General features: G+C 42.4%; 1 protein-coding gene across 3 annotated transcripts in view; it reads left to right on the forward strand.

Moving 5' to 3' along the window:
- Positions 1 to 26,612, forward strand: part of LOC118431806 (leucine-rich repeat-containing protein 7-like) — a 39,600-nt gene extending 12,988 nt beyond the window's left edge. For 2 of the 3 annotated variants that reach the window (XM_035843177.1, XM_035843176.1), the window contains 24 exons: positions 47 to 230; positions 2,500 to 2,617; positions 3,080 to 3,158; positions 3,916 to 4,005; positions 4,638 to 4,694; positions 5,227 to 5,290; positions 6,087 to 6,161; positions 6,410 to 6,554; positions 6,735 to 6,807; positions 6,953 to 6,998; positions 7,553 to 7,636; positions 8,101 to 8,216; positions 8,756 to 8,925; positions 15,969 to 16,081; positions 16,567 to 16,821; positions 17,904 to 18,005; positions 18,739 to 18,867; positions 19,902 to 20,868; positions 21,243 to 21,378; positions 21,625 to 22,487; positions 23,026 to 23,171; positions 23,702 to 23,794; positions 24,479 to 24,553; positions 25,272 to 26,612. In XM_035843177.1, coding sequence (XP_035699070.1) covers positions 66 to 230; positions 2,500 to 2,617; positions 3,080 to 3,158; positions 3,916 to 4,005; positions 4,638 to 4,694; positions 5,227 to 5,290; positions 6,087 to 6,161; positions 6,410 to 6,554; positions 6,735 to 6,807; positions 6,953 to 6,998; positions 7,553 to 7,636; positions 8,101 to 8,216; positions 8,756 to 8,925; positions 15,969 to 16,081; positions 16,567 to 16,821; positions 17,904 to 18,005; positions 18,739 to 18,867; positions 19,902 to 20,868; positions 21,243 to 21,378; positions 21,625 to 22,487; positions 23,026 to 23,171; positions 23,702 to 23,794; positions 24,479 to 24,553; positions 25,272 to 25,370 — 4,260 coding nt within the window. In that variant the 5' untranslated portion in view covers positions 47 to 65 and the 3' untranslated portion in view covers positions 25,371 to 26,612. The remainder of the gene's footprint in view (positions 1 to 46; positions 231 to 2,499; positions 2,618 to 3,079; positions 3,159 to 3,915; positions 4,006 to 4,637; positions 4,695 to 5,226; positions 5,291 to 6,086; positions 6,162 to 6,409; positions 6,555 to 6,734; positions 6,808 to 6,952; positions 6,999 to 7,552; positions 7,637 to 8,100; positions 8,217 to 8,755; positions 8,926 to 15,968; positions 16,082 to 16,566; positions 16,822 to 17,903; positions 18,006 to 18,738; positions 18,868 to 19,901; positions 20,869 to 21,242; positions 21,379 to 21,624; positions 22,488 to 23,025; positions 23,172 to 23,701; positions 23,795 to 24,478; positions 24,554 to 25,271) is intronic. The other variant, XM_035843178.1, reaches the window with a different exon arrangement.

Raw genomic sequence — 26,612 nt, forward strand, 5'->3', positions numbered from 1 at the left:
GATTTAAAGTTGAAAACTAACCTGCCCCCCTCCCCCATGTGTGCAGGTGTGCAGACTCCCTGTGGATGATGCTGCGCTCCTGTTTCTGTGCCCCCCGTGAGAAGGTGGTGATCAGGGTGTTGGAGTTCCAGCATGCCAACCTGGAGCACGTCCCGCCCGAGATCTTCGAGTACACCAAGTCGCTGGAGGAGCTGTACCTGGACTCCAACCAGATCAGAGACCTGCCCAGGGTAGGTTTCTTACCAGGTTCTCAGAAACAGCATAGGGAGCTCCTACAGTGTGATATGCCCCTATGCTTGCTCCGAAGATAGATATTTTTGGTAGTGTTTGTAAGTTGCTTAGGCCTTGGTTTGTTACCCTAGCCGAGAAGATTGACATTTTTCGTAGTGTTTGAATGTATGTTGCTTTAAGTAGCATTACTCAAGAAGTGATGGATGGATTTGCCATGAAATTAAGTATGTGGTTAGGTTTTGTCCTATGAAAGAATTAGTCTTCAGTTCAAGACTTTTGCCACACTGTCAGCTTTCCTTGGTACTGCAGCAGAAGTTGTTCTGGGCAAGCTGTGGTCATGAGTTTTGAGTGGGAGAGTTAATCTTTTGTTTGTCTATCAGATATCTCTGTTAGTGAGTAAAAATGTGCTCTCACAGGGCTGTAAATATCAGTACTGGTATATGTTTCTTACCACTGTTCTCACCAGTGCAGTTGAGCATAGGGAGCCCCATATGGTGTGATTTCTATCCCCTGGTATGCTGTGATTTGGGCCCCTATGCTTTGTTTTGTAGAGGGCTTTTTTGTTGTTTTTTGTAACAAAGGTAAAGAAATATTGTTTTTATCTTATTAAATTTGTTCCTCAAAATGCAGGAAATAATACTGTTTCTTACACATCTTGAATGATTAATGACAGTTTTTATTGATATTCAAAAAGAAAGAACTTTTCAACTTCAAGATTCTACATAATATTATTTGGACTCAATATTTTCAACAGAATCGCAGAGAATACATTTATTGTTTGTTGCTATTCCCTCATGTTGTGGAGAAGTTTTTCTAAAGTCAGAACGTGAGAAAGTCTGGAGACACAAAGTCGGGCCTGCACTTCACACAACGTCGGAGGCGACAGGCAGACGATATAATGGATTGGTAAAATTTGGATCTGACACCTGTACCTGACCTGTGAAAACCATAGGAGACGGAAGACTGCCGCGCACTTATCTAAAAGGAATATAGAGTGCTGTCAGGAGTGATTCGGGCGGTCACCTTCTGAACCTGGAGTCATAAATCCTGTGTGGAGTGGCTGAATAACATGTTAATGCCGTTCCAGCACTGAATTTCTTATATGTTGTTGTTTTTTTGTGGCTGTTTGAGGATTGCCATTTATTTTGCAAACTGTCTGGCCTGATGATATGTATTTTGATTGATGTTTGATTGTTTGTTCTTCCTCCTTGTTTAAAGCACAAAACTGCATCGTTTGGTAAGTCTGGTTTAGGTCTTAAAAGTGTTTGTACATATAAAGCTACCATAAAGCAGATATAGCCACACAAGGGAAGACATTGTGTCAACCTGCTTAGCTTGCTGAAAGCACAGAGGCCAAGCCCTTCCTACAACAGTAAAGAAACTCCAAGGGCTAAGGAAGCTTGCAGGATTCAAAGCACAGTAGAAAAAGATGAAGAAAGACTGAATGCAACTACAGGACTCTTCAAAGACTGTAGATGCAGAATATATTGACTTATGATGATACCAGAATGGCTAATATGTCAAATATGTACCAGCAGATACTTTCTACTGTATAAGAATCAGAAGGAAAATTTGCTGGCTCTGATGGTTAACCAATATGTCCCCTGGCTCATGGACTGTGGTGGTAGAAGTCACGTATATTACATGTCTCATAGCCACCCTGCCTGTATATGGCCATCTCGGGGATACAACCAATTACCTTGGAGCTAACCTTAGACTTCCAAGTGGGCTTGAAAGAGTTGATAGGTGGATGTCTTCACGCCCATTGTATTTCTTCCAGGGGTGACCTTCTACTGAAAGCTCTACTCCTCGCGTATTTCCTGAGAAGGCTTAAACTATGTCCAAAGGAAAAAAAATGCATTTGTACATTCTTGATTAAAAGGTGCATCATGAATTGTTGAACTTGTATTTGTTTTTTTTTGTGTGCTAGTTTTAGTTCCTTCCAACCAATATTCTGGAAAGTCTTTTTCTGTCATCCAATCGTTTAATCAATGTTTTTTTTTACAATTTTTGTATGGGCTTTTCCCCAGTGTACATTGAAAAATGCTTTAAGATGATAACTTTTTTTGATTGATTGATTAATCGATTGATTAATTGATTGATTTATTGAGTGAGTGAGTGAGTACATGTAAATGAGTGAATGGATAAATGGCTGAATGGATTGATAGGTGAATGAATGAATGAGTGAGTGAATATTCAAACATATCAATAAATGAATGACATATGGATAATCATGTTGAAGAATATTGTATTTCTCCTTTTGCACAGCCCCTGTTTATGTGCCATGGGCTGCAGAAGCTGGGCCTGAGTGACAATGAGCTGCTGATGCTTCCTCCGGCCGTGGCCAGTCTGGTCAGTCTCACGGAACTGGACATCAGTAAGAATGGTAAGACTGGAGATTAGACCAGCCGTGCATTACATGATATATCTTCTGCATAAAACATCCAAGTACTAGGTTGCTATTGATTTGCTAGAGTGAATATTTCATTGTTGTTTTTCTACCTTTATAGATGTATATTCCTATATAGACTGGAGGTCAGATCAGCCATGCATTATATAATATGTCTATTTTCTGACAGCTCGCTGCAATACTAAAACCATACCCAGCATGATTCTATAATCTAGCAACTACACTAATGATACATGTATGTGCATTAAGATGGGAAAAACATATCTTCTGCATTAAAACATCCGAATACTAAGTTTGCTGTTGATTTGATAGAGTAATTGTTTAATGAGTTGTTGTTTTTCTATCTTAAAAATAATGTGCATTCCTATATCGATAGTCCCAAAGTTTTTTTTGGTTTTGTGGCAACTTGGCTAAATATAAGAAAATGTTTCTCCCAAGGAATACGAGATCTTCCAGAAAGCATCAAGGCTTGTAAGAACCTTACCTATGTGGAGGCAAGTGTCAACCCACTGGGCAAGTAAGTGCTGCAGATGTTTCTTTAGAATCAGGGCTTGAAATACTGGATGCATGTGCACCCAGGTGCACCCAAAATTGAAGCTGTGCACCCAAATTTTTTTCAGTGGGTGCACAGGATGCACCCAAATATTTTCATGGGTTTAGTATGTAGAGATATCAAAGTGTACTAGTATACATAATATTCTTGACATCTAAGTATTAGAAAGATAATAGAATGTCTGTCATGGTACTTGTTTAAGAATTTGATACCACTAACTATGTTTTGTTATTAGGTTTTTCTGACATTCTACTTAAATTTAAGTGGTGAACCCAAAAATATTTTGGTGCACCCAATTATTTAAGCTGGGTGCACCAGTGCACCTGATCCCAAAAATGAATTTCGAGCCCTGAGAATGTTTAGAGGTTTATTAGGTTTCTTTCTTTTGTTATGATACCTAGTCTCAATGCATTGTTATTGTGTTTTTCTTGTAACTTGGTATGGCAAGTACTATATACACATCCAGTTTTTGGTGTGTCATTCAGCACCAAGGACAGAGACACCACTCTTGTTAATAACTAGCCATGCTAAATATGTTGAGGGAATACATTGTCCATATAACATTTAGCCAATATTTCATTTATCTAATATTTCCTACCTTTTCCTACAATTTAGTAGCATGACATTCATAATCCCTCTATATACCACCTGGTCTATTGCTTTCTGTAACCCAGGCCAGAAATGTGTAAAGCCTAAAGTTTTCTCCCCACCACCTGCCCAGGCTCCCAGATGGTTTCACTCAACTGCTGAACCTGACAGAGCTCTACCTGAACGACACCTTCATGGACTACCTGCCGGGAAACTTCGGCAGGTAAGAACACATCTACTTTCTTACAAATTTGAAGATTTTCAAAGGAGGATGCACCAAGATCCTTTTTGAATGCTTGAATGTCTGCACTGCTTGCCACATTGTTTTGCCCCCAATATGCGCCCTTGTGAAAATATCCTGGTGACAATCCTGGTTACCTGTGCTGAGAATGTTGCAATTGTGTTTTTGGTAGTGCTTGATCATCTTGGCTCTTAGACACTTCAAGATAAAAATCTAGCAAGTCTCAGATGATGATGATGATGATGGCTGTTTCTTCACTTCTGGAGATCAGTAGGCGCTTGAAGCCAGCACGTGAGAGTTTAGGAGATGAGCGAGTGCTTAGGTGCATGTCCATCCTACTGATGGTCATTTTGGGAGTCAACTAAGTAATTCCATATTCAGAGCCCCTGCAAACCACAAGTCTCAGAGATGAAAATGAAAACACAGAGATAAGAAGAAATGTCAAGCCTATCAATACAAACTCCCCAGGGCTAAGTATAACCTAGGCATAAATTGGGCCCACAGACTCTGTTTTGATGTTGATTGTCCATTTCAGCCAATTTAGAGATGGGTGACAAAAAAATCTAAAAAAGTAACAGCATCAGAAAGGTTTATATGTTGCACTTTTCCCTCAGATTGACCAGGCTGAAGGTTCTGGAGGTGAGAGAGAACCACATGAAGACACTTCCCAAGTAAGTTACTGTCACAACTTTGACTAGCCTTAGTGTCACTCGGGCGCCCATAACCTCACCAACAGTTAGTTTGGGGAGAGTGTGGGAGGCCTGGAGGAACTAACTAGGATGACACTCAGACAAGGGAACCTGAGTAAACTAACTAGGATGATATTCAGGCTACTTATTGACATGTGTGATTGGATATTTCAGAGTGTTCGCCTTGCATTCGGTAGGTTTTGAGTTTGATCCCCGGCTGAGTTTTAAAAAATGGTACATGCTGCTTTCTTTGCCTAGCACTCACCACCAATGAGGAAGAGTATGGGAGTAAAACACGCTCCACTACCAGCAGACTAGCCCCCTGCTGTAGTGGCTTCCACAGATGTGTGGCCCAAGTGCTAAAGAAATGGAGATATGTGCCACCCTATTAGCATCTGTTACAGATGAATGGGCCACTTTAACTTAACTTAAACAGTTATCCAATTTATAGTCTGTATATACTGGGTATATCATCTACAGCTGCAGTAAAATCAGTTATGTTTTTTTTTTTCAGATCCATCAGTCGACTGATCTTGTTGGAGAGGCTGGACATGGGGAACAATGACTTCTCAGAACTGGTAAGGCAGAAGTTACAAAATGTACAATGTGTGTGTTTAGCTATTCATATTTACTAAACTTAAAGCCAGTCATTTTGTCTGTCTTCAGGGCCCATCCCTCCATCCTAGGATTGAAATTTCCTTGTTGAGAGGGAAAATAATGCAGCCATCTCCGAAAAATATAAACTGTATGACAAATGGAAATGTATTTTTTAGGCCACACCAATTTAATTTCTTGGTTCACGGATTCGCTCGCTCCTATTTTTTGGAAAAAAAAATAAAAATAAAAATTACCACTCAGCAAATTTTCACCATAAATGAAACCATTCGCCAGCTTTCTGGTGTAGCAAACATAAAAACTGACACTACTTTTGTAATTTTCAATGAACAGGTGCTGTTACTGTACAGTAATAGTCTTTTGTACTTTTTTTCAAGCTGAAAACTTTTTATTCTTTATGTTTTGGATTAGCCCTTACCTTTACCCCAACCATTTTACAATTTTTATTTTTATTTCGCCCTCTCGCTCCATATTTTTTATGAAAAAATCCGTGAACCAAGAAATTAAATTGGTGTGGCCTTAGTGAAATATGACAGATTTATCCACTGTGAATAATCAATAACATGGGCCTCCAAATCATGGATGGGGCAGAAACACATTAAAGTTGGAGACAGCCTTAGATCATTTTAGATTTTCATTATGACTTTCATGCAGTCTTCCCCACACTTGCAGGGGGCTAGTCCACTGACCAGTTGAGGATCTATCGTTTGACCAGTTGAACTGACATGATGAACTTTACTTGTATTGTGTTATGTATAGCCAGAGGTGGTGTGCCACATGTCCAGCCTACAAGAACTATGGGTAGACAGCAACGCCATTCACACTTTTCCACAGGTAAGTTTGAATGCCTAAAATGTTTGTTATCAAAACAACTACATGTATCAAGTATTTCAGTCACCCAGGAAAAATAGTGGATCAGCTCATCTGAAACATCTGACGGTTAACAAAACTTATCCAGTTACTTCTCCCTTGTTCAAGTTTTAAAGTTATGTTAAACAATTCATCTCCACATTTTTCTTGCTTTTTGGCAAATAAAGAGTAAGAAAACAGCTTACGTTTAACTCTCTTTAACCAACCTTAAGGCCATAAGGTACCTGCAGAGACTTAGCTTCCTGGACGCATCCAAAAACCAGTTAGAAGACCTGCCAGAAGAAGTTGAACACCTGACCAAAATGACGGACCTCCACCTCTCTACCAACCTCCTACAGGACCTTCCAGCTGGTATTGGTGAGTACAACATGGCCTGGTGTTCGATCATCTGACACTGGGCATTTGCAATTCCAGGCCTGCACTTGGCCAGGCTGTTTGTGGGGAAAAAATGTTGAAAATACAAACCACGAGAAGTTGTTGTCAGTAGGTAATCTTTTCAACTTTTAACTTTTTTCAATCCTGTATTTCTGTGTGCAGGTGCATTAACTCAATTGGTGGTCTTGAAGGTCGACGACAACCAACTCCTGTCCCTACCACACTCTATTGGAGGGTGAGTTTATTCATTATTGGCAAATATTACTGCACAATGTGTGATCAGTCTAGGAATGGTGAAACATCCCTTGACAGTTCTACTGCTAGATGAAAGTGTGCTTACTGGCTAATGAGGCCAACTCTATGCAATTTTTTTTATCCAGGCTTGCTTCGCTGCAAGAACTTGATGTGTCTTACAACGATTTAGAGGTAAGGTTGCTTTTAAACAAGAGGTTTTCTACAAAATTTACTGCAACTAAAATTATCTTAAACAACATGTCTGTGTCTATTGTGGAAAGATACACACATGTATCATAGGGTCTACAGCACTGTACCAGATCATTTCTCTTGAAGCAGATTTCTAGACTTATAGATACTCCGATACTCAATGTGTCTTTACTGTTTCAAGAAAAGACAGTTACAATTATACAGGGTCACCACCTCTCACTTTGTTGCAACAGCCAAGTGGGTAGGGTGTTTGCCTTGCTTTCAGTATATGTTGGTTGTGAGTTTGGCCCCTGGCTAATTCATACCAAAGGCTTTCAAAATGGTACATGTTCTTTTTCTGCTTAGCACTCAGTACTTGGGAAAGAATATGGTACATTTCTTGTTGGACAAAAATTTTGTATAGACCATTACCAGCTGACTAGCCCCCTGCTGTAGTCATTGAACAAAGCTGTGTGGCTCAGGGCTTTAGAAACAGAGACAGGTATGGCCTGATGCACCATTTGGTATAATATCGTAGTTTACCCTGTTGTTTACAGCACCTGCCACCAACTATAGGACTGTTGCGGAGATTACGAACTCTGATCGCTGACGAGAACTGCCTCATGGAGCTACCAGCAGAGGTAGGGTGTCTTTGTTCACTGCGAGTAAAAGGTGCTCCAAGTAAAATGAATGATTTGAATTTGCATGGATGCACAAGGCATCTACAAAAAGCACTTGTGTCTTGCCCAAAATATAATTTATTAACTACTGAAAAGTAGTTTAGATCCAGGTTCTGACCCGGACCTGAACTTTATCCTATGGACCTGAGCTTTTAAGTCTTAAGGAATACTTGCAGATAGATGTGCAAAAATTAGGTGTGACAGGTCGTTCAGTATAATATAATCAGCAGCTGCCACGCGGTGTGCGTGCAAAGCTGGTGTGTTACGCTGAAGGCAGTTATGCTAGCTAGATACAGATAGAAAACTATATCCCAACAATGGATAGTGAGTGAGTGAGTGATCTGGATCTGAATGTTTTGTACTGGTAACTATCGCTAGAATACCATAAAACTCTTAGATTAAATGTGAACATTTTTTGCCGTTAGCTGGGCAGCTGTAGCAGTATGACGGTGCTGTCTGTCAGGAGTAACCAGCTGGAGAGACTGCCAGACGAGATCGGCAGGATCCCCAACCTCAAGGTCATTAATGTCAGTGACAACAGGTAAAACTTCTTTCGTATTCACTTGGGTAGTAAACAGTTAGAGAATAGCAATGTCTGTACTTGTCTCTATCATGATGTCTGTATTGTTCATTGTTCTTTGATTGAGTCTATGAAAAATTGAAATTATGATGACTTTTATGGAATTTATGATTAGTATAAATGATGTGACATGTCTCAGAATAGGTAACTACTACTAGTATCAGGTACTGCCGAAATTCTTGCGGTGGCTTATTGTTTGTGGTTTTCACAGTGGCCTCTTCACAGCAAACTTAAAACCACCAGGAAAACCCTTGTCCTGTCTTCTGTCTGCCTACCCCTTGTTTCAAAATTGATGTGAACTTGAAACCATTGCAAAAACTCCATTCTCGCCCTAGGCCCTACCACAAAGTTAAATCCCTGCAAACTTAAGGCATTTACAGTATTCCTTTTAGCATGTGTTGCTACATGACAGTCCATTCCATACCTCTTGACATTTCTTAAAGTCTGTGAAAACAACAAAATATACCTGACCCCAGTATCATCCTTGTTGTCCTGTCCAGGCTGGAGTTCCTCCCCTTCAACTTCACCAAGCTGAAGAAGCTGTGGGCCCTGTGGCTGGCGGAGAACCAGTCCAAACCTCTCATCCCTCTCCAGTCCGAGTACAACGCCAGCGTGCAGGGGAGGGTGCTGACCTGCTACCTGCTACCACAGCAGCAAGGACAGGAAGATGGTGAGACTGGCAAAGAGTTCAACTTTGAACTTCACAGTGCTCTGTATTATGTTGTCTATTCCTTGAACTTAAGATTTAAATCTGGAAGATTTCGTGGGTAAAAAGAAAGGGTGTAGTTGGATATCTTGACTAAAATAAAATTATATGCCTGGTCAAAATGTGGCATTTAGCACAGCAGCAAGGATAGATAGGAAGATGGTGAGGGTTGGAACTGGAGTGTATTTTTGGCTATGCCTTTTGCAAGCTACTCTTCCAGTGGTTTGTAAAGCATGTCTGTAACTATACATTACGGTAACCATACAACATCAAGACAGCATGGATCCACTATGACACATTATTTAGATGTATGTTTGTTATAAAACTATCCAGTCCAAAACCTTAATGTATCATGGTACAACTTGTCTTCCTGTACAGAATTCTTCAATTGTGAAATACATCCTGTACAGAAGACTCACTATTCAAACCTTCAGAGTGTTAACTCTGTTTTTTTCTTTACCTTGGTCTTGTTGTAACATGCAGCTTAAAATATGTAAAATTAACTTTAAAATATGCAATATCCATAGATTTTGGATTGAAAGAGAATGCAGATGAATCTAAAGTATCCATCGAAAGATTTGCGTTTTGGCCCAGAATATTGATGTAATATCCTTGGCAAAATGTGTCTGCTTCCTTAAGATTTAAAGCATTGATTATTTTCACTCCGCGTACCGTAGGTACGCTTCGAGTGAAAATATTGTTTTCATACTGTTTCTTCTTTCTTTCTTTCTCCTGTCGCGACCTTTAAAGTGATTCCTCTCCGTCGTTCCTGGACCAAATGGCCTGAAATTTGGCAGAAGGGTACAGTGGGCCAATACCCAGACCCGTTTTTCTCATTTTTTTGATAGATACCTTTACAATGATTTTAGGGATGTTTTAAGGTCATTTTCTGGCCCGGCTGTATATTTATGTCTCCCGTGCCCAGGTGTTACGTCCAGATGACTTGAAAGTTGGTATGATACTGCGTGAGATACTTATTAAAAGGACCCGGTATTATTTTTGGCCAAACGTCACTTCAAAATCATTTAAAAGCCAATTTGGCGGGGTATCTACGCATATTTTCACCGAGCTCGCGTTTCGCGCGTGTAACCATATATGGTCACGTTTGCACGTGCGTCCGTTGCACCATATATGGTTATGGACGTTTCCGCGCGTGACGTAAGCTGTTTACCTGCAGCTGTGCATTGTGGCTAATTGAATTTAGAAGGGAACCAATATGCGCCCGACACTTAGCGGAAGCGATGACCTGATTGGTCAGCTCGGGTACAGCCAATGAGGAAGGGGTTTTCAACTTAGCGGCTGGGAGTACATATATGTCGCCGGGAAGAAGTCCGTTAAAAGTAAGTGAAAAATTGTACTGTTTATCTTAAAATTGGCAACAATACACAAACGCAGTAACAAATTTGGGTAACTTGTCGTCGTTATTGTGTAAATTTTGTTTGATTTACCCACGTTTAGAGTGTCTGGATAAGCGATACCGTAGCGTCAGAATGCCGCGGTAAGTGGTGGGAGCGCATGCATGGAATATTGTTGCGCTTTGCAGTGACTGATGAGACAGTACTAGTATTGTATCAACAAGCTTTATTGACACGACAAAAAGTACAGTCAATTTTGTATGGCCAACTTTAAACTGCAACGAAAAAAGAAAGAATACAGAGTATATCTTACAATTCTACTAATTAAACATTATGATATGATTCTACTAATTATCGGTGAAAAGTGTACAGTAGTTCTCTTCCATAGTAACGTTATATGATAGTACAGATTTTCAAGGGCAAATCTACTAGTACAAACGTTACACTATGTTGTGAATTGTCCATTCAGGTTGGTTGTACAAGAATATATGTAATGAGGTGTGGCTTTTTTTCTAATCAACAAACAAAAAGGATCTTCCTTTTACTCTGGGTGGCAGTACGTACATGAAATTACACAAAGGAAATACTAATTATTGTATTCTATTCTATTTTCTACTGGAGGAAGATGAAACACCAACAGGACTGTTGTGCAGACAGCTGGGGTTGTGCCTTGACCTTGGACCAGGTCAAAGGTCACCAGCCAAGATGGCTGTCCTCTCAGGACCTCCAGCCCTGGGGATTCCAATCCAACTCAATCTTCAGCGGTGGAGGCTCCTGGAGGGCACCATCTACGCTAGATAAGTGGTAGATAGGGTTTAGAGTTCTTTTTTGTTCTCATTTATAATTTCTTTTTGCTAGTTAGGAGGAAAAACTTCACTTCAATGTGACATTGGCATGGCACCCCCCTCCCACACTGGCGATTCTTATCTTTTGAGTTTGCGAACGTTTTCTTTTGTTTTCATTGCCCTTCTTATCATCAGTATGTCCAGCAATGATTCTTCAAGTGCCCCTTGTGGGATTTGTGATCTACCAGTTACTTGGTCTGACAGAGGAGTAGAATGTGAGACATGTGGAACCTGGTTCCACGCATCCTGCCAGCACATTGGATCCGACACTTACCTGGACATCACCCTTGACACAACATGGCGATGTGTCATTTGCGCCAACGACAACTATAGCAGCACCCTCTTTGACCTACATGGTGTCGAGCAGGAGTACAGCAGAAATCTTAGTTCCTCCTCCCTCCCAGAAAGTGAATCTGGATTCAAGCCTCTCCACTCCTCTACTCCCACCCGCAACAGTCAGCTCGGCAGACAGCAAAACCGACCACTGAGGCTGCTAAATGTCAACTTCCAGTCAGCCTCTGGGAAACCTGCAGAGATAGCAAACATGTTGCATAGCACCAAACCAGATGTTGTCTTTGGTACAGAGACCTGGCTCAACCCAGACATCAAGACCACAGAGTTTTTCCCTGACGGCTTCAATGTCTTCAGAAAAGACCGCATCGACAAGAGCGGCGGCGGAGTCCTCATCGCAGTTAGGGATCACCTGCAATGCACAGAGGTCCCCGAGCTTGATCCTGGCGGTGAAATTCTGTGGCTGAAGCTACTCACACGCAACCAGCGCCCACTCTACCTTTGTGTGTTCTATCGTCCATCTTCCTCTGACAAAGCAGCCCTTGAGAAGCTTGATACAGCACTGCGCAGAGCTTCAGCGATGAAGAACGCCCAACTGATCATCGTCGGTGACTTCAACTTTCCATCATGGAACTGGCAAGCCATGACGCTGAAACCAAACCCGGCCTACACGGCACTCCACCAGCAGTTTGTCGACCTCCTGTATGATACAGGTTTAGACCAGATAGTACAGGAACCAACGCGCGGAGAAAACACACTAGACTTAGTCCTCACAAACTCTCCATCCCTCATCCCCCGTGTTGAAGTCATCCCTGGTATCTCCGACCACAGTATCGTGTACTTCGAGTACAAGATCAAGCCAGACGTGCTGAAGAATGCCAGCCGTCCCATCCCTCTCTATGGGCGTGCCAACTGGGAAGCCATGAAGCAAGACATGGAAACACTTCAGCAGGACTTCACAAATTCGGAAGACACATCGACAGAAGAACTGTGGCAGAAGTTCAAGTTAGCACTGAAAGGTAGTATGGATAAACACATTCCAACCAAGAAACCTAGACAAAAGGAATCCCTTCCCTGGTTGACCCCAGACATCCGTCGTCTCATTAGAAAGCGTGACAGGCTCTACAGGAAGATGAAGAAAAGTGGCAACCTGGACATGCGGAGAGAAGTCAAGAAACTGAGCAGAGAGATCAGGAAGCAGATGCGGCGCTCCTACTGGAGATACACCGAGCACCTGTTCTCTCCCACCAGCTCAGAAGAAAGCCCCAGATCTAGTCAGAAGAGATTCTGGACCTACGTGAAGCACCAGCGCTCCACCACCACTGGCGTACCTGCCCTAAAGTCTAACGGTAAGCTCATCACCGACCCTAAACAAAAGGCTGAGTTACTGAACAACCAGTTCTACACTGCGTTCAGCGAAGGTACCGCATACACAGCATCAGAGTTCAAGGATCGGTGCTCAATGCCTGACTCCCGTGATGACTTTCCCTCCATGGATGACATCACGATCAGTACCAAAGGCATTGAGAAGCTCCTGGCAAGACTCAACCCCACCAAAGCAGCAGGCCCAGATGGCATCACTCCACGCGTGCTGAAAGAGCTGGCCACAGAACTCTCCCCCATACTCACCACCATCTACAAGTCGTCGCTACACACAGGCCAGGTACCCAAGGACTGGAAGGAAGCATTGGTGACCCCAGTGTTTAAAAAGGGAGAACACTACAAGGCGTCCAACTACCGCCCCATCTCCCTCACCAGCGTTCCTGCCAAAATCCTTGAACACGTCCTTGTCAGTGCCATCATGCATCACCTTGAATCGAACAGCATCCTGTCCACTCAACAACACGGCTTCCGCAAACACCGCTCCTGCGAGACTCAGCTCCTCGAGTTCGTCGAGGAAGCCTCCTCAGCCATGGAGAGCGGCGTTGCTACTGATGTCATCATCATGGACTTTCAAAAGGCATTCGACAGAGTGAATCACAGCCTCCTCGTACACAAGTTAGACCACTATGGGATCAGAGGACACACCAACAGCTGGATAGCGAACTTCCTCAGTGATCGTAAGCAGGCTGTGGTGGTCAACGGTTCCCAGTCAAGCTACGTGGACGTGAGGTCGGGAGTCCCACAGGGCACGGTGCTGGGGCCGTGTCTATTCCTCACGTACATTAACGACCTTCCGCAGAGGATCTCCTCCCCCTCCCGACTGTTTGCTGATGACACTGCTGTATACCGGATGATTACTTGCCCTGAAGATACATCAAAGTTGCAAGAAGACCTAGACAAGCTAGAAGTCTGGGAGAGCGAGTGGGATATGGCCTTCCACCCAGACAAGTGCAGCCAGCTGCCCTTGACGCGTGCCAGAAAGCCTCTAAATGCTCACTCCAGTTACCAACTTCACAACCACACCCTTGAAAGAGTTCCCACAGCCAAGTACCTTGGACTTACACTGCAGACCGACCTTTCCTGGGGCACACATATTGAGAACACCTACTCAAAGGCAAATAGAATGTTGGGCTTCCTAAGACGCAACTTACGAGTCTGCTCCAGCAAGACCAAGGAGCTGGCGTACAAAGCACTGGTCCGTCCAGTTGTGGAGTACGCCAGCTCCGTCTGGGATCCCCACACCAGCCGTGACATTAGCAAGTTAGAAAAGATCCAGCGCAGGGCTGCGCGTTTCGTCCAGAACCGACACAGAAACACCTCTAGTGTCTCTGACATGCTAAACCAACTTCAGTGGGCTTCTCTTCAAGATCGGCGCCGCCACACCAGACTGGCGATGATGTACAAGATTGTCCACAACCTAGCAAGTGTGCGATGCGTAGCCTTAAAGCCCCTGCCCTACAACAACGTGTACAGAAGCCGGAGAGGCCATAACCAACAACTCCAACACATTCCCTGCCGTACTAACTACAGACTCAATTCATTCTTCCCGCGGACTATCCGCGAATGGAACACTCTGCCCAAAGACATCATCGAATCCCCGTCCTTGACCACTTTTACCTCAAAGCTGACCCGTACTCCATCTTCTATCTAGCCTAATGAACAGTGGCGACCTTTGACCCGACTTGTCAATTATTGCCAATCCCTTGGCAGTTGGACAATATCGGAAGAAGAAAGTGTCAATTTGACAGTGTTGAATTCATTATTGGTCGGGTGCTCGAACTCAACTAATTCCAAAAAGTCTGGCCTGTCAGAGAACACAATAGTCAACTGGCTACAAAGGTGGCATCAACAGACACCAAGGAGAGGATAGCAAAGTCACGTACAAGAAGTGTTACTGTGACAGAAACACCAGCTTTATGTATGATTAGGCTATTTGGGACAATATTGTAACTATTAAACTAAGTGACAATTAGAGATATTATTATACCAACCATGAGTTCAAACATTGTATTTCATGACAGACATGAATAAGTTTTTATGACTTTTCAGACACCACGTCATGGTATATGCTGTGTAATTTAGTAATGCACTGTACTACAAACAGTTAATCAGAATAATTAGATAATCATAAACTGATTAGTTTATGTGGAAAATAAATGGGACGTTAAGTTTATAACAGACGTATAATAACTGCAATTGCTGCATCCTTTTTTAGACAAAAAGCATGCGAAACATTTAGATATGCAAAACAGACTCCGTGCAAACATACAGTCGCTAATTAGCTTTGTTCATCAATATAATGTATTAGCTGATTAACTCTAAGTATAAAAACAGAATGCGATCCTTTTTGTCTGAATACAATGTGCATAAATGTATATGTATTTGTAATGATAATGTAATTGCAGTGCAGCCATGATATCCAATTGGATTTTTTTTTAAATTGCACTTCGCTAAAAACGGCTAATAAGCATATCTTGGTAAAGAGTTAAAAGTGTAGTGCAGTTTGTTTGGAGAGGTCTGCTAGTATGAAGATTTATGCTTGTGACAACCTTGAATAAGTGCAGTAATTGCCCTTGCCTTGTGTAAATAAGCAGGAAAACTTTAATCATAACCACGCTATTGTCTGCTGTGGGTACGTAATACCAACGTTTAGGGTCGCATAACGTGTTGCATCTGTAGAAAATTTCCGTTTGTGACATAATTTTTTTTTTCTTGAAGTAAAAATTAACGGTGCTTGCTTTGTTAATGTGTGAAACATTAGCATACTGTGTGCGTGTTGTAATAAAGAAATAAAAGTTTGATTACCGTACAGTACTCACATTGGATTTTTCAAGTTCAATTTTGGAAAAGTCCATTTTTGCATAAAGGGGAGAGCGGAGTGAAAATAGCTGAATTTGCTCCTAAGCAAATACCGGCCTTTCTAGTTATGATAATAATTTGATATCCTTTGCCAAAATGACAAAATATGGCTGCCTGCTTAAGATGGAAAGCATTGATTATGATATTAATCTAATATTCCTGGCCAAAATGACAAAATGTGGCGGCTTGCTTAAGATAGAAATTTTTGATTAGTATGTCTGATACTGTGCAGCTTTGTATGAGTTAGCAACTAAGATGTAAATCTCTATTTCAGATCTGTACATGAGCGACAAAGACAGCTTCCACCCGTCCCTATGGGAGGAGGAACGACAGCTCCGGCAGACCATCCAGTTTGATGTGGTGGAGTCACCAGACAGAGAGCCAGTGGTATGTCATGCTGATGAGATTATGTACCATTTTAGGAATAATTTCATACACATCCTATATGACTTGTGAAAATGCAATACCTATATTTCCTTAGCAAAAGGTTGGATTCAGAGTTCTCTGCTATTGGAATCTATAGGGGTGGATTCATTGTACAATGTATCATGAATATTGAAAATGAAGGTTCACAAAAACGAAGGTTAAAATACAGTGTTGTGATGTTGTTTCATATGGTGGTTTATTACTGGCCATACATTTAAATCTGATGAAAGATTTGGATAAAGCCTGGGTACCATCCGATTTCTACATGCGCGGGCTCCTTGGTACTGACTGTAAGGAGCCTCGATAGAAATCGGATCATGGTATTTTTTTAGGGTAACAAGTGTAAGGAGCCCTCAGCTGGTAGAAATCGGACGGTACCCAGGCTAATTAAGCTGCCAAGCTATTGCCCAACCTGTAATACTGTACAATTACAATTCATTCTTCAGGAAAGCCAACTGCGTCGTTGCCCCACCCCCCACAGTCGCGAGCTGCGCAGTATGAAGTGTAAACTGTTGGTGGAGGACAGCGGAGTGGAGACCCCTCCCAGCGAGGTGGTCAGCACCAGCAGCACTAGCCAGGTCCAGCCAGACGTCAGGAGGCCGTCTGAAGTACGGGTCAAGGAAGCCAAACTGTCCAAACCCAGATCGCCTCAGACATCGCCTCTCCTGAGGGAGAGACATCTTCTGTTCAAAGCTGATAAGGTAAATATAGAGGGAATGATGATTTGTCATAAATACTGATTTTAGGGCGGACTCAGGGGGTTGAGCAAGTATTTAGTTATTTACTACAGCTCACAAAAGCCCGCGAAAACGGTGTAAGCTGAAACTACCACGTGGTCGTGCCTGCAGACGCAGACCAATGAGGAGCCGCCCTTAGTTTGATTGACAGATCTTACATGTGGTCGCAGCCGGCGGGAAAAATCTGTTCAGACCTATTTCAGGCAGCTCGTTCATGGTAAAGCCTTGGTCGGCTGTGTATGAAATCACTTTTCGTTAGCGAAAAATGGTATTTTATTTGAGGCCTCTTTTAGCTTTTGTGGAGTGTGGTTAAACCACTGACATCTTGAAGCACTAATTTTACCATACTAAACAGTTATATGAATGTAATGATATTTTGCCTGACAATATTTGTCAGCTACTAAAAGTCTTGAAACACTTTTGTGATGATTTTACTAAATTCCGGTGATCTCTCCTCCGTGAATGAATGACCCCATAAACATGTCTCCTTGTATGACTACTGTACTACAAAATTGTGTCAACTCCAAATTCAAAACACCACGTAAGCCTCCTTATCCATTCTACCACAAAATTACACTTAGTACTTTTCTTAGAGCTGTAATGCTCTGTACCACCAGTAGGTGGCGCTGCAGCAAGACTATGAAGAAAAAGAAGAACTTAATTGCATGATAACTGTAACATGTACAATGTATGACAAATTCTACTTTCTGGGGAGTTGAACTAAATATATTGCTAAATTGAATATCTTACAATGCTAACGAGCTAGTCTAGTTTTTGAAAAACAGACAACCTAGTTAACACTCTACACACTCTAGAATGTTATGTCAACATGTATGACTGTATTATGTGACTTTATTTTGCTGCCTTCTTACTTCTATACTAGAAAATCATTTTAATCCCAAATTTATTACACTTCGAAACCTTCCTTATCCTCCTACCATGAAACTACTAATACTTTCCTGAGAGCTGTAACGCCATGTCCCACCACTAGGTGGCACTGCAGAAACAAAATGATCTCAAATATGACTGTATTTTGTTCCCCCCAGGAGAAGCAGCAGCGAGACAAAGCTCGGATGCGTCGGCGCAGCGGCAGCAGCAGCATGGGGAGTGAAGATGAAGTCAGTCCTTTGGGCAAGAGGACTGTTAGTGTAAGTTATGTCCGGTTATTGTAAAACCTTTGGAATCATTTTCTCCTTTGGAATGGATGGTAAGCTATCATTCCTTTGTTGGAGCAAATGGGTTTAAACCTAAGAACTGCATCTTAAAGATCTCTGAATTCAACAGTCTTGTTGAAAAGAGTCTAGGAAACCACCTCAGTGTGATCAGTCAACCTTGCAATAGTCAATTTGTACTGGTGGCCACCTCTACATGGCCACCAGAACCACCTGGCCACTTACTAGTATTTACATGTATGGTCCCTTAGACCATCCACCCAAGCATGAATGATCTTGTCTACTCGGAACATTTTCTTCCAATCCTTGACTGTATCATGAACCTTGCAAAGTGCAGCCCTCCTGACACAAAGGCTGAAAGGCCCAGGTGGCTGTATCCAGCTTAATAAATTTCTTTCAGGCTGCAACCTAAGAAGTTACAAGCTTATTAAGTTAAGTCTATATATTAACGGGAAGCAGCTTTCCTGTCTCAAAATCTGAACAGCCTACTGCAAAATGAACTCAAACATACTGCAAACTCTTGATTTTCACAGTGATTGAAGTGCCACAAACTTTGAATGTACAGTTTCCGTATCTACACATTAACAGGATGCAGCCTTCCTTCCACAAAATCTGAACTCAAACATACTGGCAACCCCTTGATTTTCACCATGACTCAGGCTGCAGGCTTCGAATTGAACTTTCAGTTTCTTTATCTACACATTAACAGGACGCAGCCTTCCTGCCCCAAAATCTGAACGGCCCCCTGCAGTGTAAGGAGAAGCACGCGGAGACGGCTCCCGTCAGGTACCAGGAACGTGCAGTAGACGTGCCGGATCACGTGCTCCGAACACAACAGGTTTGTTTGTTTTATTAGGATCCCCATTTAGTGATACCACCAATATACAGGGTAGTACCACTTTTCTTCCTGGAGTCCGAAACAATTTGTATGCAATGAAAATGAAACATAGGCAACAAAACTTATCCAATAAGTAAAAAGAAAATTAACAAAATCAACTGATGCTCGCTCTATTGGGTCATGTTTATTTGATTTTATGGATGATATCTGTGCGCATCAATTTTCATCCATTGCTGAATAATAGAAAATTTTGACCATATTGTATATTGTACAAAGATTCTTATGCAAAAGTATTAAGAGTGGACATTGTGTGTATCCTTTGTTTGATTATAGATCTTTGCCTCCTATAAAATTGATACTTAAATTTTTTTTTTGTTTATGAAAACTTACAAATGTAATTTTATCCACTTTAGTGGTCAACTTGTCATCGTTGCGATTATTTCATCACTCTGAGGCCAGCTAAAAAATGTTCTCACTGCTTAGTTGTGAGCTACTCTCTTTTCCCTAAAACTCAAGAATTACCAAACGCATTTATCAAATGGATCATACAATTGTACAGTAGCTGTCTTTCCTGTTACACTATCCAACTGTAACAACTGTTTTGTTTGACTCAGGTAATTTCAGCAGCTCTCCCATCCTCCGACTTCCCGCCCAACGATTACTCACACAACTACATAATAGAAGAGCCTCAATAGAATGATGATGATTTGTTATTTGGTCAGTTAGTCAATATGCTACAGAACTAGAGGAATGGAAGTTGCATTTTCCTATTGTTTGATTATGGCAGAAATGGTCACTCGCTCCAAAATTGATAACTGGCTTTCCTGGAACACTTTGCAACTGTAACAGTACTGTTATGATTATTCGTAGTATGTCTGTGTGCGTTGCTCTCTGTCTTTGTGTCAACTCCAGATTTTTGAGGTCAGCATATCCCTAGAACTTCTGGATGGATTGTAATGATATTTGGTATATAGATAGGGGTTGAGAGACTCTTAGTGTGTGACCTTGTTAACATCTGTCTTGTCTGGCTGCAGGTAATTTCAGCAGCTCCCCCATCCTCTGACTTCCCTCCCAGCGATTACTCCCAGCTGGCGGGCAGAATGTACGCGGTCCAGCGAGGCGAGAGGGTCAAAGAAAACCGGAAGAGTGCTCCCGTGGAGCAGCTCCTGGAGGACTCCACTGCGCCGGGAAGCCTGGAGGACGGCAAAATTTTCTCCTCCACTCCAGACTTGTACAGACACTCGCCGCCCTCCCAGCCTAGTGCTGCGGCTGACCAACACGTCACCCAGCCCTCCCAACCTCCTACAGGACAACAGGAACAGTTCCCTACTACAACAACAACAACCATGTCTAGAGGAGACAGAACAATGCCCAGGAGCATCTCACAGGGGATCCAAACGCAGCAGTACGGCACTCTCCCCGCCATGAGCAAGTCGGAGAGTACCAAAGACTTCTCCTCGCACGAATTTGTGTCGTCCACGCCACCGTCCCAGCAGCTACTGGTGACCACAGCCCCCAGTGTCTTATCACAGCGGTCGCCCGTGCCGAAAATCCGGCCACAGCCCCCGCCAAGATCCATCCTTCTGAGCACCGAACAGGTCAGCAAGCTGCCCAACAGCCAGTCCAAGAGCGAAGAGCTCTCCAAGTCTGTCGTCGGCGACTCGAACAAGAACACGCCTCCACCCGATGTCATTCTGTCGGACAGCACGGTGACGAGAAATGGGAAGGCCGGGACAAACGCTGTAGGCAAAAACACTAACGTCAGCCGCCCGTTGGAGGAAACCCACCCCACCCCACTGTCCCAGGGGCAGCCTGGAGTCTCTACAGCAGCTCATAGCCATACACTAGAGAGGCTTTCGCAGCCTGTGAGCATGTCCGACACACCCATTATTCCTGGGAACTTCCAATCCATGACTCTACAGAGACCCCGTCCGTCTGTCCCTCCTTCTTATCAGCAAAGTCTTCGTTACTCCCAATTGGCCAAACTGGGCTTCCAACCAGGTGAGTGGAGAGAAGTAGTTCATGGGTGAAGGGATGCATGAAAACCTTTATCAAAGCATGATGGTAGATCTAAGTGAAAGCGGCATCATTTGGACTTGATAATGACAGAACCTGATGCATGTATTCTTAATGCAGACAAATTTTGACTTAGTTTGAAATATTAATAACTTTTATAGGATAGTGTTTCTAATTTCTGTAGAATTGCCAAAACTCTGGACCCAATTTTGAATGATATAAAAAAGACTGTTGTGTTAATGTTAATACTAACAATGATATGATTATGATTTTAAAAAAGGCAACTGAAGTCAGGCAATTAGACTGTTGGAAAGTTTGACTTATTTCGTGAAATTCTTGTGCTCCTCGCTCCCCTGCAGGAAAGAGTGCTTTCCGTCTACAGCACAGTAAACTACAGGACGACACCAACATCCCTCCCTCTGCCAAGGACCCTGCAGTCAGTAATTACAGTCAGCAGCCACCACCACCCACCAGTCCCCCTTCATCTCCTAACAGGTAAAACAAACCTGAAGGTTTGACTAAGTTTGTCAGTAACTCTAAGCATGTGTGTTAGTAGAGAGTAAGAGGAGAGAGAGAGAGGAAAAGAGAGGGAGAGGGAGGGAGAGAGATGAAGATAATCAGTCAATTATGCAGAGAAATACACTTGGGCTGCTTGGATGCTTTTTTTCTCTTTTCATCTGAAGAATCTTTAAAAGAAAACCAGTTAGCCATCTGATCCCTTCCTTCTTTTTACTTCCCTAGAACAATGGCAGGAGTGCAACATGACGCTATGGCGGATAAAACAAGTACAACAACCCCAACAACGACTACAACTGGCGGCCATCGCGTGGTAGTGAACTTGGAGTTGACGCCAGATGGGAGGGGCACGTCCCAGATTCCACCGGAGGAAACGCAGCACCAGAAAAACGCAGCCGAGCCGCCCGCGAAGGAACCTGAAGAGTCAGACGACTGGAGACACACGCTTCTGAAGCAGATCGAAGATAGTATCATGCAGGCCAGGGAAGCTGGATATCCAGCTAACAGTTCTGATGGAGAGTCGGATATCGAGAAACAGGGTAAGGAAGAAAAGAGTAAAGAGGTCTACGCTAGTTCAGAAGTACAGGAGGGAGTAGCTGAGGTTAAGGGTCAGGCCGCCACTCCTGAGAGTCTAGCTGAAGACAATGTGGACTCAAAAGAGAAACAGAACTACGGTTACGACGGAGATACGGAAAGTAATCACGACGAGCAGATGGTGGATCCGACGAACACTGCGCAACCCGTTCAGCCGTCGGATCCAAAGTTTGCCACGACATTCAAGCAGAGGTTAGCGTACTGGCAAACCACTACGACAGGACAGCCAATCGAGGAAAAAGACGAGGAGAGAAGGGCCCAGCCTGGCTCGATGCACATCCCACCCACCTTTTCTACTTTCAAACGGGTGAGCACCAGGCCGTTTTCGTACCTGGACACCGTTGAGCACGAGGGGTCGGACACATACGCAGGGGGACAGGTGCCGCTGTGCGCCGCAGCTACTCTACCCAGACCCACCCCCACGTACACACAGAGTCAGGGGAACCTGGCACCGCAGACACGGCCCAGGCAGCAGCCCACGGCCAGTAGACCAGGTACAAGGACATGCATGGATCTGTGCATGTATCTAGAGGAGGCGGTTCTTTTGATTAGTCCTTAATATTGATCAAAGGGGCATGAAAGTGAAAAGGCATAGCAGCCATCTTCAGACTGGGTGGAAGCATGACATTTTTTTGATAGCTGCATGTAGAAGTGCAGTAAAACTCTAGGTATGGTTTGCATTTTCAGCCAAGCACACTGGGTCCTTTCTTCTTCTCTTCTCGATAAGGACATAATGCATATGCCAAAAGGGATTTGGTGTACAGTAAGTTCTAACACTAATGGTGCAAAGAGTTACACTAGTGTAGTGTTATATACAAAATATAACTTGACTTATAGCTAAAACGTGCAACATTTTGTTGTCTCTACCTAAACCTTGTTTCTACTCCTCACAACTCGCCAACTGTGAAAATTGGCCCAGGTGGCCAAATGGAGGTACTATCGAGTTTAAATAAAGGCACAAACAAATAAACAAAACAAACAAAAGAACTGGCATCGCTCTGCACTTGTCATAACAACAACTCGATCTTACAGGATCAGGAAAGCGGCCCCCCACCCCTCCGACCCGGGTCAGCAGTGTTCTGACATCGTCCGTCCAAAGTCTGCCAGTTTCCACCACCTCTACAATACAGAAGAGTAGCAGCAGTCAGCCCCGACCAAAGTCAACATCTAACAACTATGTATGTATAGTCATCTTATAGAAAATGCAAAATAGCAGTTACTCAAGCAACTGTACATGATTTTGGAAATGGTCAGATGATTCAGATAGCATCCACATATTGAGCTTGTGTTGATTTTGTCTTACTTTAAAATTTGTTCCCAATTGGACTTTCTCTTCACTTCCTTCCCATGTCAATTCAGGGTATAAAACCTGCTCTGCAATAGATCTGCTCGTGTCACTGATGAAAGGTAGTAGATGTAGGAGATAACTGTTTCCATAACCCTATCCAGTCGCTTGAGTAATTGCAATTTGGAGTATCCTTATTAGTTGTTACGTATACCTGAATGTCTTACCTTCCTTGATGCATCCTATACAAATTGTCTTGGTATCAAATCTTGACATCTATTGTAGAAAGGCCTGTGTTACTGTTCCATCTGAAATGTCTTACCAGATTTAGGTAATACTTTTGCTCCTATTTTCTTTCACTTAGTAGCCATACCTTCTTGAGAATGAAACAATCCTGAAGACGAGTATTGCCTTTGTTGACAGTTGACAGTGACCATTGAGAAGAAACCAGGTTTAGGTTTCAGCATCGCTGGAGGGATCGGATCATGTGGCAATCCTTTCAACCCTGAAGATACTGTAAGTTATGGTGATGTTGCATATGTGATATGACGGGCTATTTTCTTAAACAAAAACAGCATATGTAATTTGTCAGGTCTGATACACTAGAGGTAATGTGACATATAGTGCACATAGTACTGGTAGAAAACAAAATATATGACAGTTAAGGCATGGAGTTCAAATCAGCACCAAGGAGAGACATAGTGCTATCCCGTGATCCTGGCATATCGTCCTGCTAAGTATTGGCCTTTTATTTATGGAACAAACAAAAGTTTTACCTACCAGCATTTTGACAGTCCTTCTTGTACCTTCCTCAGCGGGTAATGATCACTGGTTGATTTAACCTCAGTTTACCAAACTGATGAAGCTTTTCATAGGTAGCTTAAGATCTCTCTTCTAATTCCCTTGCCTTTCTAGTCACAAAAATATTGCCCTTCAAATAAAAGCATTTTTAGATCCGTCCAAATCATTGGCCCATTCGTCACACTTAAGTGATAGAATAGGCATGACATCGCATGTATGCCTCTCCTTGGTGCTGAAAGGAATAGCCATTAGGTTATTTTTTGCAGAAGCCTAAAAAACAGTACAATGGCCATCCCCTAGGATATGGCAAAATATAATGTTTGTGTTTTAAATTTGTCACTGCTTGCCTTTTTGACCAAGCACTCCTAGTTAATATATATGTATATTCATCTCTTTCAGGGAATTTTTGTAACCAAAATCCTACCTGGAGGGCCAGCTGACGGCAAGTTGTCACCAGGGGACAAGATATTACAGGTATCTTAGACTTACGTACAAAACACATTGATGATTCTCATGGTAAAACCTCAGATTGCTTTTTGATCCAAAGAAAATTCCACCTGAATATTTTGTCACACCTAGTGCTTAACTTATGTGAATATGCACATTTTGCATCTTCCTATATTTTGAGAACACCATACACACAATATGATATGCTAGTACTCCTTACATGTATGTCTCAACATACTTGTGCATGATTGTGACATATATTCAGCTTGATATTGCCATCTTGACAGTTTTCTATCTTTGGTTTGATATAATTTACATGTACTTGTGTACTTTGTAGTGGAACAATGACACAATAGCAACAACCATAGATTTGATTATCTGGCCAAGTAGCAGATACCCTGTGTACTTGATCACATAATGTAGCAAGTGGCAGGACAGAGCTGGAGGGGCTGGTCACCATATGTATGAACATATTTGAATAAGAATAAACACAATAACAGTTCCTGAAGGGAAATAGTATACATTTGCTTGCAAATGTTACCTTCCTAGTTAACACTTTGTTTCCTCCTAGCCTGTTCCACGTTAAGACCATGTCTTCTTTTGAAAAATATGCATTTGTTTTATTGCATCTTTTTCTTGAAACATGTTCTTAGGGCCTGAAATACACAGTGAAACAAAACAAAACATGTATACGAGTCTACGACTGTACATTGTACTTAACAAAATCTTCCCCTTGTGTGTTCAGGTGGAGCAGTATGACTTCACGCAGGTGGAGCATGACCAGGCTGTGATGCTGCTGAGAGCCATGCCGAGATCAGTCACCCTCGTCATCGAGAGAAGATAGAGAAAAAACCCTGCAGTTAACTTTTAAATGTGGAAATTGCCAAACTGCAGTAGTATGAGATACTCATAGCTGGGGCTGTGTACCTAAACAAAATTCAGGTGGCATGTAGGTCTAGATCTGTACCTAAACAGTTTTACAGGTGTGTACCAAAACAAAATTCAGGTACAGGTACACTTGGCACGTAGGTTTGCATCTGTACCTAAACAGTTTTACAGGTACAGGTACAAGTACAGGTACAGTTATAGGCGAGGCACACAGCCCTATATATTCATGGCACAGTTCTTGGAACATGTTTGGGGTGGTCTCAGAGGTATGCACATTATGAATTCCAAGCGTTTCCTATTTGTGTTGGACATGTCTTTAAGTAAACTTTAGGCACAAAATGCACATGTAGTAGCAAACACATTCAACATACAAACTCGTGAGACTATCCCTAACATTTGTGTCAGGCTTATCAGAGTTTTCAGTTCTGCAATGCTTGCTTAACCTTATGCAATCTAAGGGTGTTGTATGGTGCTCTTTTTTACATTTCAGTGCAACAATTTGACTTCTGTGATGGTTTATTAAGGACTCAGATCCCTCCTTATACCTACCTCATCTGCCAACTGCTCTGTTTATTTGACTTCTGTGAGGTGAAATGCAATACAGAGTTTTATTAGTCAAACATCCATCTTCAAAAATGTTGTGGTCTTCCCTCTTCTTACATTTTAAAGCTTGCCAGTATTAGTTACAGTACTATTTACTTCCTTATAGACCTGTGTCGACCCAAGCCCTTATAAAGAATGAAGAGACAGAAAACCAGTGAAGCTGGATTCTATTAAAACTGCATGTAATAAACACAGTGGCATGAAATCCAACAGCCAAATGATAAGATCATGGTGTGTCACTCACTATTTCTTCCAGGCAAAACGAGCACAAGCCAAAACAACTTGCCAACAAACTCTCTCTGTGCCAATAACATTTATTCTAAAGATGATTGTATAATGAAATTGCATGTTGTAGATTTGCTATACCACAGTATCAATACTAAAGGCCAGCTCCTAAAGTGACAAAACATTATTTAAGAAGTACTCATTTTAGTATTTGTGCAGTAACTGTTGTTTGAGGAAATATTGTGAAATAGAAAAGAAAGGCACCGCCCCTACCCATATCCCCTTGGTGCCATCAACATAGGCCATACGTACCCAGGCCATGTTCTTTCAGTCTACAAAATTTTGCAATAAAGAAAACGGCAATTTTCAC

The sequence above is a fragment of the Branchiostoma floridae genome, chromosome 15 (genome assembly GCF_000003815.2).
Source record: "Branchiostoma floridae strain S238N-H82 chromosome 15, Bfl_VNyyK, whole genome shotgun sequence".
Lineage (NCBI taxonomy): Eukaryota > Metazoa > Chordata > Leptocardii > Amphioxiformes > Branchiostomatidae > Branchiostoma > Branchiostoma floridae.